Below are 19,095 nucleotides of genomic sequence, written 5' to 3'. Positions count from 1 at the left end.
GGACAGCTGGGAGACCCTGTCTCAAAAAGGCAAAAAAAAAAAAAAAAGGAAGGGATGGGTTCAGAAGGTAGAAGGCACGTGCACAATGCAAGAAAAGTATGTTTCATGCAGATGGGAAATAGGAAATACAGGTTTGAGGGGTGATAAAAGTTCTAATTTAGTTTATTCTTAGCTCCTAGTTATCCCCTGGCCCCTAGTTATCTCCTGGGACATTAATCAAAGTCCCTGAAGTACAAAGTCACTTGTCTAATACCCACTATCCAAAATAAAGCAGTGGCTACTCAGTATATGTTGGCCTGTACCTTCACCCAGTGACAGGACTTTTGGAAAATTCCCATTGTTATTGTGTGCAGCCCAAATCCATATATAATAACCTGCACTCAACTTAGACTTTCTCATTCGGTCCCAACTTGAACAATTCTTTTTACTTCTGAGCTCCAGCAGCCACACAGCTTCTGAGAGAAATACAGATAAGTGGGACTGGAGAGATAGCAGAGGACTGGCTGCTCTTGTAGAAAACCCAGGTTTGTGCCAGGCATGGTGGCGCACACCTTTGATCCCAGCATTTGGGAGGCAGAGGCAGGCGGATCTCTGTGAGTTCAAGGCCAGCCTGGTCTACATAGTGAGTTCCAGGACAGCTGGGGCTACAGGGAGACCCTGTCTCAAAAAAGACAGAAAAAAAAAAAAAAAACAAACCCAGGTTTGGTTCCCAGCACCCACACAGTGGCTAACAACTGTCCATAACTCCAGGGATCTGACACCCTCTTCTGGCCTCTGCAGGCACTGTACATATGTGGTGCACTTGCCTGTATGCAGGCAAAACATTCATATATGTAAATTTTTTAAAATTAAGGTGGTGGTCTGTATTTTTAATCCCACCACTCAGAGGCAGGGGCAGGTGGATCTATGTGAGTTCCAGGCCAGCCTGGTCTACATAGTAAGTTCCAGGCTAGCCAGGGTTACATAATGAGATTCCCCACTCAAAAAAAAAAAAAAAATAGCCGGGTGTGGTGGCGCACGCCTTTAATCCCTGCACTTGGGAGGCAGAGGCAGGCGGATCTTTGAGAGTTTGAGGCCAGCTTGGTCTACATAGTGAGTTCCAGGACAGCTGGGGCTATAGGGAGACCCTGTCTCAAAAAGACAAAAAAATAAAATAATAAATGGGAAAACAGATCAGTTAGGGTCTCATGGATAACTGAGGCAAGACATAATTAGATTTATTCCAGTTTGCACGTGCTGACCTGAGGCACCATCTTGAGTCACAATCCTCCCTGTAAATCCAACTCACTTTTCACTGTCCCGTTTTCTCCCTGATCTATTGAGATGCTATTCCAACCCTATATCCTTGTGACCACAACAGACAACCTGGGGAGGATGGGGAGAACCAAGGTATAACCACAGCTCCCAGTGATGCTGTGGTCAGATAAAGAATCTAGACTTCAGCCCAGAGAAATAAACAGAGGGAATCATTTCTCACCTTCAGAATATACTTGAAGGAGGTTCAAGTTTTCCACCAGGTGAAACCTATTCCGCTTGGGGCCAGAGGAGGAGAAGGAGCTAGCAGATCAGCATCTAACTGCTCCCTCTTCACTATGGTCTTGGCCAAGTGTGTTCCATGAACATCTCCCTTCCTCATGCATCTGGGCCACAGGGCGTTTCTCCACTCCATGACTTGATTCTACCTCAACTCTGAGGCAGACTCTTCCTTTGGGATTTTATTACTCTTCAACTAGACTGCTGGATTAGCTTTTTTCCCCCTCAGTGCTGGGGATGGAACCTGTGGAGTTACTCTACCACTCTTGGCTTAGCTCTTTTTTTTTTTTTTTCAATTAAATAACATTTATGTGCCGGGGGTGGTGGCGCACGCCTTTAATCCCAGCACTCGGAAGGCAGAAGCAGGCAGATCTCTGTGAGTTCGAGGCCAGCTTGGTCTACATAGTGAGTTCAGGACAGCTGGGGCTACAGGGAGACCCTGTCTCAAAAAGACCAAAAAACCCAAAACAAACGAAAAACAAAACAAACAAAAAACATTTATGTGTATGAGTGTTTGGCTGCATGTATGTAAGTGCACCCATGCGCATGCAATGCCCGCAGAAGCCAGAAAAGGTCATCAGATCACCTGGAACTGGAATTACAGATGGTTGTTAGCCACCCTATGGGTGCTGGGAACTGAACCTGGGTCCTCTGCAAGAGCAGCCATTGGTCTTAAGTCCTGAACCAACTCTCTAGCCTCTCTTTTCTTTCTTCTTTCTTTCCTTCCTTTCTTTCTTTCTTTTCTTTATTCTTTCTTTCTTTCTTTCAGTTATTTTTATTTTATGTGTATGTATTACCTGCGTAAGTGTACCTGTGTCATGCAATGCCCGTGGAGGTCAGAAGAGGCTGTTGCATCCCCTGGGACTGGAGTTACAGACAGTTGTTAGCCACCATGTGGGTGCTGGGATTCGAACCTGGGTCTTCTGCAAGAACAACCAGTGTTCTTAACCGCTGAGCCATCTCTCCAGCCTCTTTTCTTCCTTCCTTCCTTCCTTCCTTCCTTCTCCTTCCTTCCTTCCTTCCTTCCTTCCTTCCTCTCTTTCTTTCTTTCTTTCTTTCTTTCTTTCTTTCTTTCTTTCTTTCTTTCTTTCTTTCTTTCTTTCTTTCTTTCTTTCTTTCTTTCGGTTTCACTGTGTAGACCAGGCTGGACTTGAACTCACAGAGTCCTCCTGCTTCTGCTCCCTGAGGATTAAAGGTGTGCACCACCATGTCTGGGCTGGATTAACTCTTTAGCATCCTTGGTTTCCAAAAGCCTACTAGCCTGGGAAACTGGATTCCTCTCAGATCCAACTTTGACTTTTTTTTTTAATTTAATTTTTTTCTTTTTTGTCTTTTTGAGACAGGGTCTCCCTGTAGCCCCAGCTGGCCTGGAACACACTATGTAGACCAGGCTGGCCTTGAACTCGCAAAGATATGCCAGCTTCTGCCTCCCAAGTGCTGGAATTAAAGTGTGTGCCACCATGCCCAGCTAAAATTTTATTATTTTTTTATGTGTATGAATGTATTGTCTGCATGTGTGTAAGTGCACCCGTGTTGTTCAAAACCCACAAAGGTCAGAAGAGGGCATCGGATTCCCCTGGAACTGGAGTTACCTATGGTTGTTAGCCACCATGTAGGTGCTGAGAATTGAATTTGGGTCCTCTGCAAGAGCAGCCAGTGCTCTTAACTGCTGAACCCTCTCTCCAGCCCCCAACTTTGACTCTTAAGATCTTACAGGAGCTGGGCTTGGTGGCACACACCTTTAGTCCCAGCAGAGGCAGGCAGATCTCTGCGAATTCAGGGCCAGCCTGGTCTACATAGTGAGTTCTGAGACGCCTGCTCCCCACCAAAAGATTTTAGTAGGGGCTCCTCATTCATCTGGAAGGAGAAGGGTGGGGAGGATGGTTGGTAGAGTGTATTGAGTTACAAATGCCTATTGGAATTATCTATAAGAAAATCTAAGATGGAAATCAAGTCACTAAAGCACTAAGAGAGTACTATAAGCTACAGATATGAACATGGCTGCCCAGGTACAGTGAGCTGACATCAAAAAGGGACCAGACTCTAGTTATTAGAGGATGAAGCCAAGCTGACTAACAGAAAAGGATTAGGCAGAACCACTTACAAAGAAGTCCAAGAGCAACTAGACATCAGAACTACAGAAACCAGGCTGGAAAGAAGGCTTAGAGGTTAAGAGTGCTTATTGCTCTTCCACAGTACCTGAGTGCTGGAGACACTGCTTTCCCTGAGCTCTGCTGAAAGCATGCTTGACCAATGCAATGGCACCTCTGGTCAAGAATGACTATGTGGCAAAAGCTGCCTAAGCATGTGTGTTGAGGCAGACAAAGGAGCACAGAGCTCCCACTCCAAATTCTGTAAGGAAATAACTTCCTGACCACTGGTCACAGTGCCATTATGCTTAGCTAGTTTTCATCGTAGCAAACAGACTCTTTGCTTCAAAATAACATCTAGACATCTTGAGGAAGTTTTCTCAAGACTAATTGCACTGAGTGAAAGTAACATTGTTTGCCCTGCTTATGTAGGTTAAAGCAATAAAAACACTGGTACAGGAGCTCCTGGCCTCTGTTCACTCAGCAGAGAGCCTCCTGGTACTGCACTCTTGAGATTCTAATTAACAGCTATCTTCCCTTCATGCTGTGCTGTCCCTCTTCCAGGATTCTCTGAACCCCTGCCATGCTGAACATAGCACCCAAGTTCAGTTTCCAGCACTCATGTTGGGCAACTCACAACCACCTGTAACTCCAGATCCAAGGGATCTCATGCCCTCTCTGGCCTCTACAGGCATCTGCACACATGTAGGTGTACACATACATACACATACACACACACACACACATAAATAAGATTATGGTGGCCCACACCTTTAATCCCAACACTCTGGACATAGGCAGGTATATCTCTCTGAGTTCAAGGTCAGCTTGATCTACATAGTGAGCTCCAGGACAACCAGAGCCATACAGTAAAACTCTGTCTAAAAAAAAAAAGAGAAAATAAGAGAAAAAAACTTCAAAGAGGGGAGGAGTCACATGCAGCTGAGAAGTCTGGCAAAATGTTTTGACATCTTAAGAAGTCACTGGAAACGTCATGCATAGCTTATTTGGTGGACTGGTAGGAGCAGAAGCAAGAACTTTGGACACCAAACGAGCATCTGTAGGGCTAGAGGGATGAGTTAGAAGTTAAGAGCACTCGCTTCTCTTTTTAAAACTTTTAGTTATTTACTTTCATTTTATGTGTATGCCTGTATTACCTGCATGTGTGTAAGTGCACCTGTGTTGTGCAATGCCCATGGAGGTCAGAGGAGGGTATCGGATCCCCTGGAACTGAAGTTTCAGGCAGTTGTTAGTTAGCATGTGGGTGCTGGGAATTGAACCCAGGTCCTCTGCAAGAGCAGTCAGTGCTCTTAACCACCATCACACCAGCCTTGTTTTTTTTTTTTTTTTAGTCTACTAATAATTTTATTATCTGTTGTTCAATGATCTAAAAGCAGTAATTAGGAAAAAGTGGGGGCATGAAAATCAGCTAAAAAAAACCCCAACCAAACCAAAAAAGATAATTAAAACCCCCACCCAAAACCAAACCACATGCTCTAGGCACAAAATGAATGGTAAAGAAATCTCACCACCAGCACCACCCATGCAGAGATAGAAGGTACATGCCAAGTTCCAGGTCACAGTGTGAGACCCTGTTTCAGCAAACAAACAAAAAAAAAACCAAAATAAGAAAAAATACGGACAGGCAGTAGGCAACGCCAATAATCCCAGCTTCCAGAGGATCTGAAGAATTCAAGGTCATGCTCTGCTACATATTAAATTTGATGGCTACTCTGGGCTTACTCATGTGTCCTCCCAGAAAAAAAAGGGGGTTGGGCAAGAATTCATTCCCAAAGGGTATGAGCTATGAGCTCCATAGATTCAGAACCCTGGGGTCCCTGGTTCCTGGTCTGCTATGCTGTCTCCATGCCATCTTCATCTTGGTCTTCAGCTCCATCTTGGTCCTCATCTCCATCTCTGTCCTCATCTTCACCTTGGTCCTCATCTCCATCTCGGTCCTCAGGTGTGGAAGAGACTGACAACCTCTCGAAGGCCTCCTCAGTCGTGGGGAGCTCGGAGGACTCAGGGGAGGATGGGGGTTCCAGCTCTACATCGCAGTCACTCCATCTTTTCAGGTGTTCTGGGTCGCAGATTTCACAGCTGTGCTTATGGCTGATCTGGCAGCCTTTTGATTTGCAGCAGTGGGTGTTGTGGTATTGGTAGAACACGAGGGCGATCCGGGTGGGCATGTGCCGTTGGATTCTCTGCTGCTCATACTTCTCATTGTGAATGTGGAACCAAATCTCAACTTCCTCCTCCTCCAGGTCCAGTCTGGCGGCCAGGGCCTTGAGAGCTTCGCGGTCAGGGTGGGGTTCTATCTTGAAATATTCTTGCATGGCAAGGTGCTTGTCCACCTGGTACGAGTAATGAAGCCCCAGGGGGCAGGGTTCCTTCATTTCTCCTTAGGCTTCCGCGTCCACATTGAAGAAAAAAAAGAAAAAAAAAAAAAAAAAAAGACAGCTTGCAGGACTCACATCTATAATCCCAGCAATCGGAAGGTTGGGGTGCGCGGAGGTTCCCGTTGGGTTGCAGCTGCTTTCCGGTATTTGAGGCGGCGGTCATAGTAGTTAGGTTTGAGTCTGTTCATTTTGAGATTCCTCAGCTGGATCTCTCTCAACCTGCAGTCCTTCCGACCCCAACTCACTCCCTGTTTTGTTTTTTATGAGACAGGCTCTCACTGTGTAACTCTGGCTGGCCTGGAACTATGTAGACTAGGCTGGCCTCAAATTCACAGACATCCCAAGTACTGGGACTAAAGGCATACACCACCATGCCCATCACATTTGCTCTCTCATAGAGGATCCAGTTCCATTCCCAGTGGCTCACAGCTGTCTAAAACTCTAGTTCCAGTGGATCTGACACCTTCTTTCAGCCTCTGAGGGCACCAGGCACATACATACACTCAGACAAACTACTCATGCATATAAAATAAATGAATCTTAAAAAATAAAAAAGAAGGGCTGAAGAGGTGGCTCAGGGGTTAAGAGCACTTGCTATTCTTCCAGAGGAACCAGGTTCAATTCCTAGCACCCACATGGCTCTGTTCCCTCTTCTGGTCTTCTAGGATACTACACACATACCAGTAAACATACAGGCAATCAAAACACTTGTACAAATAAAAATAAGTAAACCATTTTTAAAAATTGAAAAGAGCTGGGCATGGTGGCACACACTTTTAATCCCAACACTCGGGAGGCAGAGGCAGGTGGATCTTGGTGAGTTCAAGGCCAGCCTGGTCTACATAGTGAGTTCCAGGACAGCTGGGGCTACAGGGAGACTGTCTCAAAAAGACCAAAAAAAAAAAAAAAAAAAAGAAAGACGTGGGGCTGGAGAGGTGGTTCAGCGGTTAAGAACACTGGCTGTTCTTACAGAAGACCTGGATTTGAATCTCACCCACATGGCAGCTAACAACTGTCCATAATTAGCTCCAGTTCCAGGGGATCTGACAGCCTCTTCCGTTCTCCGCAGGCATTGCAGGACACAGGTGCACTTACCTACATGCAGGCAATATACACATACACATAAAATAAAAATAACAAAATATTTTTTAAAAAATTGAAAAGAAAGACACATCTTCCTACATGGACTGGTTTCTCCCACTACTCCTTCATGCATGTTTCTCTTAGCTGAGACACCTAGTTAGTCTGAGGCTGAAGATGTAATGCAAGTGGTGAAGCACTTGCTTTGCATGGACAAATCCCTGGGTTCCACACCCAGCTCTGCAAAATAAAATATTGCTAGTTTGTTTTTGTCTTTTTGAGATAGGATCTTCTTGTAGTCCCAGTCGGCCTGGAACTTGCCATGTATACCAGGCTGGCCTGGATCTCATAGAGATAATACAATGGATCCCAATACAATGGATTGGGATCTGTACCATAAAAAGTACGGTCAAATTATTTTCTAGGTTTATATTTGGTTCTAGTTCACAGTTTATCTTTAGGTATTGAACTTACCAGTTGGTAAACCCTTGAAACTAACATATTCAAACTAACATAAATTGTTTTTTTGTGGTAATACTGGCCCCAGGGCATCGCCAGGCTCATTGCCAATAACTGGCTGGAAGTGAGTACCTTCCACTCTGGCTCGCTTGGCTCGTCTTTGCCTTCCCCACTTTCTTCCACTTTTCTAGCAGTGTCCCTGACTTTTCTTATGCTTGGCTCATTTGTTAGCCCCATCTTTCCCCTCAAAGGTTTGATTATGGAATAAAACGACTGCGGCATGCATTTACAAAGTGCTTCCATATTTACGAACAAAGCACTTTACTATCATTAGAGCTCAGAATAGTCGCCTGTTAAATTCTAGCTATTTCGGCCAACTGAGGCAGCAGGGTCATTTCAGCTCAAACTGGGCAACATAGCCGGAAGGGCAGCAATTAGGCACCCGCGCCCGCAGCCGGGTCCCTCTCGCACTTCAGCCTAGTGCGTCTGATGCCTCCCTTAGCGAAAGTCGGGAGGGTGCCTGTGTCGCACGCGCACGGCTTTCTGGGAAATGTAGGCGGATGTTTGAGTTAGAACTACAAATCCCGGCAGGCACAAGGCTGGCGCTCCATATATGAGGGAGTGTTCTGGAGACCTTGAATCTTGTCAGTGCTTAGCAGTGCTGCACAAACTTGACACGGTGTTCACTAGGAGGCTTTTGGGAAACAACAATAGCCCTGCGGGCGAGAGTGCACTGACTAACTTTTGCTTCTGCAGCTTCCTCACTGTGGCGAATCTGCCGTTGAGGCACGATGGCTAGACTCTCAGGGAAGCGTGTGGAATCGGCTATGGGAAGAACGACGCAGGGTTTCCTCGGCAGCCACCGTCATGGCGGCGGCCGCTCCTAATGCAGGGGATTCCGTGCCTGAGGCGGCGAGCTCTGTCGAAGCCCCGCTGCAGTACAGCCTTCTTCTGCAGTATCTGGTGGGCGATAAGCGTCAGCCTCGGCTCCTGGAGCCTGGAAGCCTGGGCGGGATCCCGAGTCCAGCCAAAAGTGAGGAGCAGAAGATGATCGAGAGAGCAATGGAGAGCTGCGCCTTCAAGGCAGTGTTGGCCTGCGTGGGAGGTGAGGCGAGGCCCGTGAGGCCCGGGGCGGAGGGCTCGGAAGGCCTTGGACTTCTCTGTCAAGACCACGTGCCTGGGAGGCGCGGGACCTATGGGTCTCTATGATTTCCCCCCTAACTTGGCTCAGTTGCGGGGGACATCTCTCCTCTTGAGGTTAACATTCACGGATGGAAATTAGATCCGAGAACGACCTGCATATTGTAAAATGGCTGTTTTCCTTCATTTATTCGTTTATTCAGTTATTCATTCAATAAGCCGTTACTAAGCACCTGTTAGATGCCAGTCGTGGGGATATGGATGAAAGCGACCAGAGCTCTGATTTCCGGAAACTAACATTTTTCTATAGTGGCAGAATGTCAAGGATCCGGGCAGAAGAGTGCTACAGATGTATAGGGAATTGGAAATGCAAAGGCATTCAAGGCAGAAACTTGAAGCTTGAAAACTGCAAATCCCAGTGTGATTAGACAGTGGAGTGGGGATGGGGGTGGGGCCCTTTAAGAAAACAAATTAACATTTGGGGATTTAAGAATGTACAGCATGACTCCTGTGTGCAGGTAAAACAGTCGACCGTATTTGTAGATGCGTTTAAATTTGATTAGGAATGAAAGAGATAAAAGAAATAAATAGCCGGTGTGGTGGCACATGCCTTTAGTCCCAGCATTTGAGAGGCAGAGGCAGGTGGATCTCCATGAGTTCCAGGCCAGCTGGGATTACATAAAGACCAAAAGAAATGAATATAGTTAGGGCCAGGTGTGGTGTTGCACACCCTTAATCCCAGAACTCGGGAGGCAGAGGCAGGTGGATCTCTGTGAATTTGTGGCCAGGCTGGTCTACACAGACTTTTGAAGCTTGAGTGCCTGGGAAACAAATTTTGGGAGAGGAGGTGTCTGGTTTCATTGAACTTCAATTGACCTTGAGGTAATGAGAAGACATCTGAATGGAAATGGCTGGAGAGAAAGTGCAGTTGGTAAAGTGCTTGCGATGCAGGCACAAAGATCTGAGTTCAATCCATGACACCCACATAAAAAAACAGGTATTTTTGCATAGTCTTGTAATCCTAGTGCTGGGGAGGCAGAGACAGGTGGATCCCTGGGACTCACTAACAAGCCAGCCTAGTCTAATCAGTGAGTCCCAGGTCCCAGTGAGACCCTGTCTTAAAAAACAAGGTGGATGGGACTGGAGAGATGGCTCAGCGGTTAAGAGCACTGACTGCTCTTGCGGAGGACCCAGGTTCAATTCCCAGCACCCACATGGTGGCTACAAACCATTCTTAACTCCAGTTCCAGGGGAATCTGTTGCCCTCTTCTGAGCTCTGCAGCATTGTACGACATGGGTACACTCATGTACATGCAGGCAATACACTCATACTCATAAAATAAAAATAATAAAATATATTTTTTAAAAAAGGTGGATGATTCCTGAGGAATGATACCCTGAGGATGACCTTACATATACATGCACACATCTCCCCCTACCCCAAAGAAATAGCCAAGGCTCAGACAGGTCATATATTGGCAGTAACATGGGGTCTCTCATTTGGTAGATATGTGACTTTGGAGGAAGTTCCTTAACCTCTCATAGCCTTGGTTTCATTGTCTATAAGTGAGGGCATAGCCTCTATCTCACAAATTATTGTGAAGAGCATTCCCGACTGTCTGATACATGGTACTTACTAAATGACCACTATGGATGTCCCTATGGTCCAGGGAATGATGCGAAGTTGATAGCTGAACTTGAAGTGGCTGGTTTACATATGGAGAGAACAGAGGGCTAAAGACGAATGTCAGGATGATGAGAGAAGAGATCCTAGAGGAGGTATGGGAGAGAGACCCAGATTGTGTGCTGTGGAGGAAGCTGGAGAGATTGAGTAGCAAGAGGCCCAAAAGGTCGCCTTTGAGTGTGATTCCATTGTGGTCACCCAGAAAACATGTCAAAGAAAACTTCACCTCTGCTTGCTTTTAGGATTTGTCTTGGGAGGCGCATTTGGGGTGTTTACTGCTGGCATTGATACCAATATAGGCTTTGACCCTAAGGATCCTTACCGTACACCAACTGCAAAAGAAGTTCTGAAGGACATGGGACAGAGAGGAATGTCCTACGCCAAAAATTTTGCCATTGTGGGCGCCATGTTTTCGTGTACTGAGTGTTTGGTAGAATCTGTAAGTGCTTTTTTTTTTCTAAGAAATCCTTTGTACCCGTGTCGTGCAGTGTCTGTGGAGGTCAGAAGAGGCTGTCGGATCCCCTGGGACTGGAGTTATGGACAGTTGTTAGCTACCATGTGGATGCTGGGATTGGAACCCAGGTCTTCTGCAAGAACAACCTGTGTTCTTAACTGCTGAGCCATCTCTCCAGCACCCACACTTTTTTTTAAAAAAAGAAAACAATTGTCATTATTTTTTGTTTTTGTTTTTTGAGACAGGGTCTCACTACGTAGCTTTGGCTGACCTGGAGCTCTTTATGTAGACCAGCCTGGACTCAAACTCAGAGATCTGCATACCTCTGCATTTGAGTGCTAGGATTAAAGACATGCACTACCATGCCTAGCAACAATTGTCTTTTAAAGCATTTATCTTTGTTTATGTGTATATCTGCATGTATGTATGTATGTGTTCATGCATGGGTGCCCACACAGGCCAGAAAAGGGAGTTGGATCTTTTAGAGCTGGAGTTAAAGGTGCTTGTGAGCCACCCTGGGTGCTGGGAACCGAACTCTCATCCTCTGCAAGAGCAGCCAGTGCTCTTAATTGCTGAGCCATTTCTCTAGCTCCTCACACAACTTTGAAAAAAGAGAAATGTTCTAAGTGATTGCTCCTAGCATGCAGATCAGAAATGTCAAGATTGAGCCAGATGTGGTTCGTGCATATAATCTCAGCACTTAGGAGCTGAGGCAGGAGGATCATGAAAACCAGACCAGCCTGGGCTATATAGCAAGATCTTGTTTCAAAACAAACATTTTTTAAAATGTCAAGTTTTGGTCTAGGTAGTACTTCCATAAAATAGTCCCTAAGGTGAAGTTTTTGCATATTAATAATATGCATTTATTAATAATATGCATAATATGGGCAAAAAATTAGTGATTTTTCTTATTTGTTGCTGGGGCTTGAACTTGGGGCTTTGTGCACAGTAGGCAAATGCTCCAACACCAGCTCATTCCCCCAGCCCAGTTAATAATCTTAAATAGTAACTTTCTTGGTGAAACCTATGAAATTTTAGTTATTTCTCAAGCCTTCTGGTGCCCCCTGCAGGAAGCATGTATGAACACATTCAAATTTTAGGAACTCTACTTGTGTTCTTTTTTTCAGAAAGGGTCTGAAAAAAATAGGTCTCCCTGTAGCAGAGCAGGCTGGCCTCAGTCTCACAGAGATCTGTCTGGGCCTTTGCCTCCCTCATGCTGGGATTAAAGGCCTGCGTCACCATGCCCTGCTGGAGGAACTATACTTTTGAAACAAAGATAGGTTTCCTCTGGTAGGACTAAGCTAATCAACGGGAGCCCTGTATCCCTTCCCGTGGTATGGCTTGTTTTCCTGGTTCTCAACTGTCTCTCTCCACCCACAGTACCGGGGAAAGTCAGACTGGAAGAACAGTGTCATTAGTGGCTGCATCACTGGAGGAGCCATTGGTTTCAGAGGTTCGTAAACAGCTCTGGAGTGGTTTTCTTTTGTGGCCTTAGACAACATGATGATGTTGACATTTCCTAACATATGAGTGTTCTAGGGATACTTGATAGTCTTTCTTCTGTCAGATCCTGGTTGCCTCTCTGTTAACTTAGCCTTGGAAACTTGCCAGTGCCTCCGTCTATATTAGGCTTACTCATCCCTGGTAGTAGACATTTTGGACCAGATAAATCTTTGCTGTGTGGGCTCATGTGCACTGTAGACTATTTAGCCAGATGTTTGTGTCCCTTCAGTTGGGACAACTCAGAGTATCTCCTAGTTTTACCAAAACACCTGGGGGTAGACAAACTACCCACACCTGAGAACCACTGAGCTAGATCTTAGAAAAAACTCCCGTGCTGAGTTTGTGAGAGGACATTCTCAGGGTAAGTGGTGTGTTAGATGCCAGCTAGTACAACAGAAGCCTAGCTCTGGCCACTCAGCCCCGAGCATTCCATTTATCCACATGTGCAGGCTGTGCTGAAATTTTAGCTCCTGTCATTTCAAGTGTTTACTCATTTTTCTTCATTTTCTACAGTTGTCAGGGTTTTGTTTGTCTTACAGTTCTGGGAACCAGACTCAAGGTCTTGTAAATGCTAAGCATGAATTCTAATACTGACTGACAACCCCAGCCTTAGTGGTCACTTTTAATTTTGTATATAAATTATAATAGTAATGTCTGTCTGCAGTTGGGGACTCTTGGATTTCTGTCATTTGAAAGCTAAGTACACACAGGCATGGTCATACATGCCTGTAATTCCAGCACTCAAGAGGAATCAGAAGACTATCTCAAAAACCAAGGGCGGCCTCATGAACTTGACTTTCTTAGAGCAGTGTGTATTACTGGGCCACTCTCCATCATTCACATCCTGACCTACCTGTAACAAAAAAGCCTCTCACTTTCTGAGAGCCAGGATGACTTACTGTCATCACAGCTGCTTTGGCTCCTCACACGGCTGTGCTGATTTGTGCAGTGGCTTCTCTTTTGGTCTTCTCCTCGTGCAGCTTTGTCAGGGACTCTGAGAAGCTCAGGAACTCCCAGATTGCTTTGATCACCTTCCCAGGAATTTACTCCATAAACACATCAGGGTAAAAGGCCATATGCTTTCATTTGATTGCAAGGGCTGCTTCTCTTAACCAGTTTCCTGCCTGTGAGGGGCTAGTTCTATAAAACTGGAAATGGCAGTTCTTTGGAGAAAAGCTAAGCAAATGGTTAAATGTAGGACACTGGTTTGGATGGGGTACGTTGTCTTTGAAATCTTAGTAGCCATCATGGTTTGAATGATTAAGTTGGGTTCTTTGCATCTGTGGGTGTGCGAACTTTTGTAACTGCAGTCTGATTCCACACCTGTTACCATGGTAATGTTGCTTCTGTTTGCTTTACAGCTGGCGTAAAGGCTGGAGCCATAGGTTGTGGTGGCTTTGCTGCTTTCTCGGCTGCAATTGATTATTACCTACGATGAAAGAAATGGCCTGAAGGGAAGGAGGATGCCAGCGCTGTCCTCTGGAGGAGTTTCCACACACTTGGCATCGCTTTAGGGGCTGAAGCCGATTGTTTCCCTGCGTACAGTTGGTGTGAGGGAGTTGCCTGGCTACTCTCTGCCTCCAGCCAATTAAGCAGCCAACTTTTCCACTTCTGAACTCCAACCAGGCTTTTTAGGGGCGATGCCATGCCAGATTGTCTTCTTAGAGCAGATCAGAAGGCAGTGTGTTGACCGCTAAGAATTAAGTTCCTCCCAGACGCAATCCAGAGCTCACTCAGCTCTCCAGCTGTGGGCATGGTGGTGGCGGCATCAGGTTCGCCCTCAGCCAGGAAGCTCTTCTGACTTGGAACTATGTGTAAGCATCCACTTCGCATACCAGGGCAGGGCAGGGTAAACTTATGCCAAAAATGTCATTTTGGTTAGTATCTTTGCCATCCTTGTTTAAAGTGTGTGTGTGTGTGTGTGTGTATATATGTATGTAAAATATATATAATTTACTATTATAAAGAGCTGTTTTTGTTTTTGAAATGCCACAGTTCTCACAAATGATGTCAGGTGGCCTTAAGAATGGCGGTTCTGCCAGGCGTGGTGGCACATGCCTTTAATCCATCCCAGCACTGGGGAGGCAGAGGCAGGTGGATCTCTGTGAGTTGAAGGCCAGTCTGGTCTACATAGTGAGTTCCAGAACAGCTGGGGCTACAGGGAGACCCTGTCTCAAAAAGACTAAAAAAAAAAAAAAAAAGGCAGTTCCTTGGGAAAGAGTGTGAAATCTGCAGCGAACTCTCCAGAAGCGCAGCCTGGCTGCTTTCTAGGATGCACTCCAGTGCCCTGCAAAACCCCTCTGCTTCCTCAAAGAGCCCCACTGGGTGACTGATGGTCATACCTGCAGCTTACTGAACCACTGTGGTTTCAGGCCCCGGCCCAACTTAAAGACACGTGAGGATCTTGCTGTGGTCATCCTGCTGGCTGGGTCACAGCTACTGGCCAAGATCAGGGGCTTGTCCCACCACTGCCTGTATTTCATTGTCTTAGGTTTTTCTTTGGCTTTTTAGTGTTTTTGCCTTGAATTCAACAGCTCAGCCCAATTGTGCACCATGGCAGAAAACTAGCCTTTCATGATTGGGCTGTGCCACTGGCTGCTTTATTGTAGTGGAGATGAACTTGAACTCAGGCTTACCTTCTGGAGGCTCAGCACGGGTCCTGTGACTGGCTACCTTCAGCCAGTATTCCTTTTTTTCCTTGCTGCATAGTTAACTCAATGACTTTGCCTCTTCATCTCATCTTCTCTGTCTTCTAACCTCCTCACCCTTAAGCAGAATTCAGACTCAAACATTCAGGCATCTGAGTGTATTTGTATGTGAGTGATGTTAAACCCAGCCGTAACACCTTTCTCTTGCTGTTTCCTTAGAATGAGAGTGAGCTAGTTTACAGGGCTCATGTCCTTGTATGGTGAATTCTTTTCATTTTTGCAGTGCTGGAGGAAGAACCCAGGGCCTTGTGCATGCCCTTTACCAGTGAGCTCCCTCTGTCCAGCTTGAATTCAATATGCCTGCACTGTTTTCAGAAGCATGAGGCTTCGTGCCAGTTTGAGCATTCCCCCAGAGCTCCAACAAATTTAGGAGTGTTTTCTATACTGTCCCTAACTTCTCCATCTGTAGGACCTCTTTGAAGGAAGGACAATTCCTACCTGGTACCTGTGAAAGTGCCTAGATGCCTGGGATTGTCCACCAGCTGAGCTTATACATGGTTCCCAATACAAGAAGTGTAGCCCTCACAACTGCCTTGGCAAAGATGAGCCAGGACACTGTCAGTAGCCATCAGTTCAACAAGCCAAGCCTTGTCCATGTGGACTATTCAATCAAGAGGAGATGAATAGCTTCCTGTTTTAGATGGCTGGGGAACCAGTATGAGCTCATAAACCAAACAGCAGTTTGCAGAGACATCTGTTCCTGATCTCCATAATAAACAGTATCCAATGGCTTAGGCTAGTGGGAGTCCCACATGAACCCCACTGGTTCTTGCAAAGGAGTGGTGGGCCCTGGGGAGGGTGAGGATGCAGGTCTTTGACAAGCAGTGGACCAGAAGCTGCCATGTTGACTTAGAGGGAAATACAGAAACAAATTTGTACAGAACCAATGGGCAACTTCCTGCCATCTGTCCCAGGCACACTGCAACCAGCCCGTAGTGAATTGCCTGGACTTTAGGGACTACAGCAGCCACCTGCTGGCAGTGGACTTGGAAGCTTGTACAATTAGGAAAGTGCCTCCCCCCCAACCCCCCTCTAGGTTCCCAGAACTCAAAAGGGGTCAGGCCTTTAATCCCAGCACTCGGGAGGCAGGGGCAGGTGGATCTCTGAGATGGAGGCCAGCCTGGTCTAATAGTTCCAGGCCAGCTAGAATTACAGGGAAACTGTCTCAAGAGAACCCCCACCTCCCAAAAAAAAAATCAAAAGGAGGGTTCAAGATAGGTAAACAGGTTCCTGGAAACACATCTGGGTGCAGCTGGAAGGGTTTAAATATTTAGATTGGTGGTCTTCCCTGAACTACTGAACACAAACATCCATACCACAGGGTTGAGTTTTGTGCAAATGTTGGGGCTTTGCACTTTTTTTATTAACATTTTCCTCACATGGTTTACATCAATTTATAATAATCTACATAAATTTAAACAGAACAGACAAAAAAATATATCCTTACCAACTTATTAAAGTCAAATATTAATGAAGGGTCCCATCCTACCTCTATGAGCAAAAACTGGCAGCCCTCGGCCACTGCCCAGCAAGAAGCATGCCTGGGATTCCTGGGGCCTGCCTCCTAAGTGACCTATTGGCACAGGTTGCCTTGCTGGGCACAGTGATGGGGTTTGGGACTGCACAGTCCCTGTCAGGAGAACCCACTGGCTGTTCCTTGGTGCACCTCAGTCCAGATCTGGCAACTGACCCTCCCCACTTGGGGTGGAGTTTATAAAAAACAGGAGCCTTCAGCAATTCCTCCAGCCTCCTCGATGTTATATTGCCTAAGCAAGCTGGGAGCTGCAGCAGCTACCTAATGCTGAGAAGCCAACATTCCTCTTTGAGGCAGGAGGCACTGTTTTGATCTGAAACCAGCTCCAGTTGGGTCTTGATAATTTGTTACTGTTAAATCCTTTGAAAGCAAGAATCGTCTATGCCACACATCTACACCTGAGTGCCAAGTAGAGATTTCAACAGTGGTCAGATGTTGTGATCATTATACCATGAGGCACTTGTTCTCCTTTACCTGTTTCAGAGAGCAAGGCTCTTTGCTAAACTGCTAATAGGCAGCTGGGAAGTCAGCATTTCCTTCCTGCATGCACAGACTGTACCGTTATGCCACAGGCAACAGGTATAAACAGGACCAGAAGGCCCTTCCTCTCACTGAACAAACAGCAGCTTGGGGGCCAGCAAACCCTTCTTTAGACTTAGCCCTGAGCACATACAATGAGAGCTGGTCTCCCCAATCCTGAGGGCCAAGAATCACTTCTGCCAGGCAGCTGTGCTGTACTCAAGCCCCGGTGGCCAGGAGCATCTGTCCTCCCATGCTAACTGCCACGGGCTGGCAGCTGCTGCTCAGACTGGAAATGGTGCTTTGGGAATCTCCTTTCCAGTACTGAGCAATAGGTCACAAAGCTTGGAATGACAACCACTGATCCCATACCTCAGAGCCCCAGCAGAGCCCAATCTGAGACAGGTGCTTGTGATTCCCTATCCTCCCACAACTTCTGGTGTCCTCAAGTATACCCACAAGGGTGAATCTAGAAGCTGGGATAGTGCAGGGCAGCACCATTCTGACTGGCAAATGCTGGACTGTGCCTGCTGTTCCAGGCTTTGGAGCACACGTGGCAGTAGGGCTGCCCCGTGGCAGTGCTTGGCTGTTGAGTGTGTGTAAAATCTAAGGCAAAAGTACCACGAGGTATGTGAGGTGCCAGGAAAGCCTCCAGGACAGAGTCTGCTTACACCTGGACACCTGGCTCAGCCACAGAAGTTGCCCTCCAGTAAGCTAAGCTCCACTAGGATTGCTTCTGCAAGTTCTTGCTGCCAAGACTGGCTTCCCATGGCTCACACTAGTGCTGCCTGGCACTGCTGGCTCCTCCACCCATCTTGTTCCTCCACAGCCTGGGCTGTCCCACTTCCCCAGGTCCATTCCTGACCCTCTGGCTCTCTTGATAGCAGGACACTTGTGGGTCTTTACACTCAAAGGAAATAGAACACGGGGGGGGGGGGACACTGAAAATTCAGCAGCAGAAGAAAACAGTCAAAGATGCCTCACTGGTAGACAGGAGAGAGAACAGATGAACCCCAGAAATGGCAATTCTCAAATGGAAAATTCCAGAAATCAGCTCTCCAGCTCTGTGCTAAGCTGAAGATTAGTGTGTATCTGTCTCCTTGTCTGACATTTGCACAGGCAGCAAGGAAAAGCAGGAATGCTTCCAGGTGGAGGGTGAGGAGAGGCCAAGGGCAGCAATGCAGATCAGACAGGCTACAGCTGCCCAGGGCCTCTGAGGAACTTTCAGTGATGGAGCAAAACCCCATGCTGCACATGCATGCGGCAGGCTGAGAGGGCAGAGGACACTGTGCGGAGACTGCCAGGAGACTGCAATCTGGGAGCAGGGCCAGGAGAGAAGAAGCTGGCAGAAGTTACACAGCACAAAATAAAAACCCTTGGACTGGACTCGGGTAGAAAGAAAGTGTTGGGAGAAATGAAAGGACAAAGCAGGCTGTCTTGTGCCCACGCCAGCTCGGTCACTACCTTTTCTGCATGACAAATATACATAAAACATTTCCCGAACAGCACAGAGTATCAGACACAAGTAGAGGTACAGAGGGCAGGAGCCGGGGCGTGGCGGTGAGGTTGGGGGCTGGTCAGCTGGCTTTGTACAAGGTGGCACAAAAGATGCACATGTTCCAGTTCTTGGAAGGTGGCTTCCCTTGGAGTCTGGAGTGCTGGGCTGGGGAGTTTCTGTTGCAGTCTTTCAAGTCTATATAGGGTCTCAGCTGGAGGGCTAGCTCTGGCCACCCCAACAGCTGCCCACCTCAGGCTACACGTCTGTGGAGAAGTACAGTGTGTTCCGCTTCAGTTCTGCGAAGGAAATGGGGGGGTGCTGCAGGTAGTAGAGTAGGACCTGGACCTGTGGGGAGATAGGGAGACAAGCTGGGGTCTGCGTTCCTGATGCTCATTGATATGCTGGGAAGAAATGATGCCTGGGTTGCTGACAAGTCTAACGTCGACCCTGCTATTCTTTGGAAGCCCAGGTTCCTTTGCCTAGGCACTAGAGGG

The 19,095-nt window shown here is 46.8% G+C and overlaps 2 protein-coding genes across 6 annotated transcripts in view; one reads left to right on the top strand and one right to left on the bottom strand.

Annotated features, from left to right (window-relative positions):
- Positions 1 to 8,206: 8,206 nt before the first annotated feature.
- Positions 8,207 to 14,214, top strand: Timm22 (translocase of inner mitochondrial membrane 22). Its single transcript, XM_008828748.3, has 4 exons — positions 8,207 to 8,666; positions 10,628 to 10,824; positions 12,220 to 12,292; positions 13,704 to 14,214. Exons 1-4 carry the CDS (start codon positions 8,429 to 8,431, stop codon positions 13,778 to 13,780), a joined length of 585 nt encoding a protein of 194 aa, XP_008826970.1. The 5' UTR covers positions 8,207 to 8,428; the 3' UTR covers positions 13,781 to 14,214.
- A 2,159-nt stretch (positions 14,215 to 16,373) lies between these two features.
- Abr (ABR activator of RhoGEF and GTPase) overlaps positions 16,374 to 19,095 on the bottom strand; it is a 205,384-nt gene continuing 202,662 nt past the window's right edge. For 2 of the 5 annotated variants that reach the window (XM_008828743.2, XM_008828744.2), the window contains exon 23: positions 16,374 to 18,946. In XM_008828743.2, coding sequence (XP_008826965.2) covers positions 18,857 to 18,946 — 90 coding nt within the window. In that variant the 3' untranslated portion in view covers positions 16,374 to 18,856. The remainder of the gene's footprint in view (positions 18,947 to 19,095) is intronic. The other 3 variants (XM_029561436.1, XM_008828745.3, XM_008828747.3) reach the window with 3 other exon arrangements.

The sequence above is a fragment of the Nannospalax galili genome, unplaced genomic scaffold, assembly GCF_000622305.1.
Source record: "Nannospalax galili isolate Female #2095 unplaced genomic scaffold, S.galili_v1.0 scaffold212, whole genome shotgun sequence".
Classification (NCBI taxonomy): Eukaryota; Metazoa; Chordata; class Mammalia; order Rodentia; family Spalacidae; genus Nannospalax; species Nannospalax galili.
The sequence above is the reverse complement of the archived record's forward strand: the minus strand, read 5'-3'. Positions and strand labels throughout refer to the sequence as shown.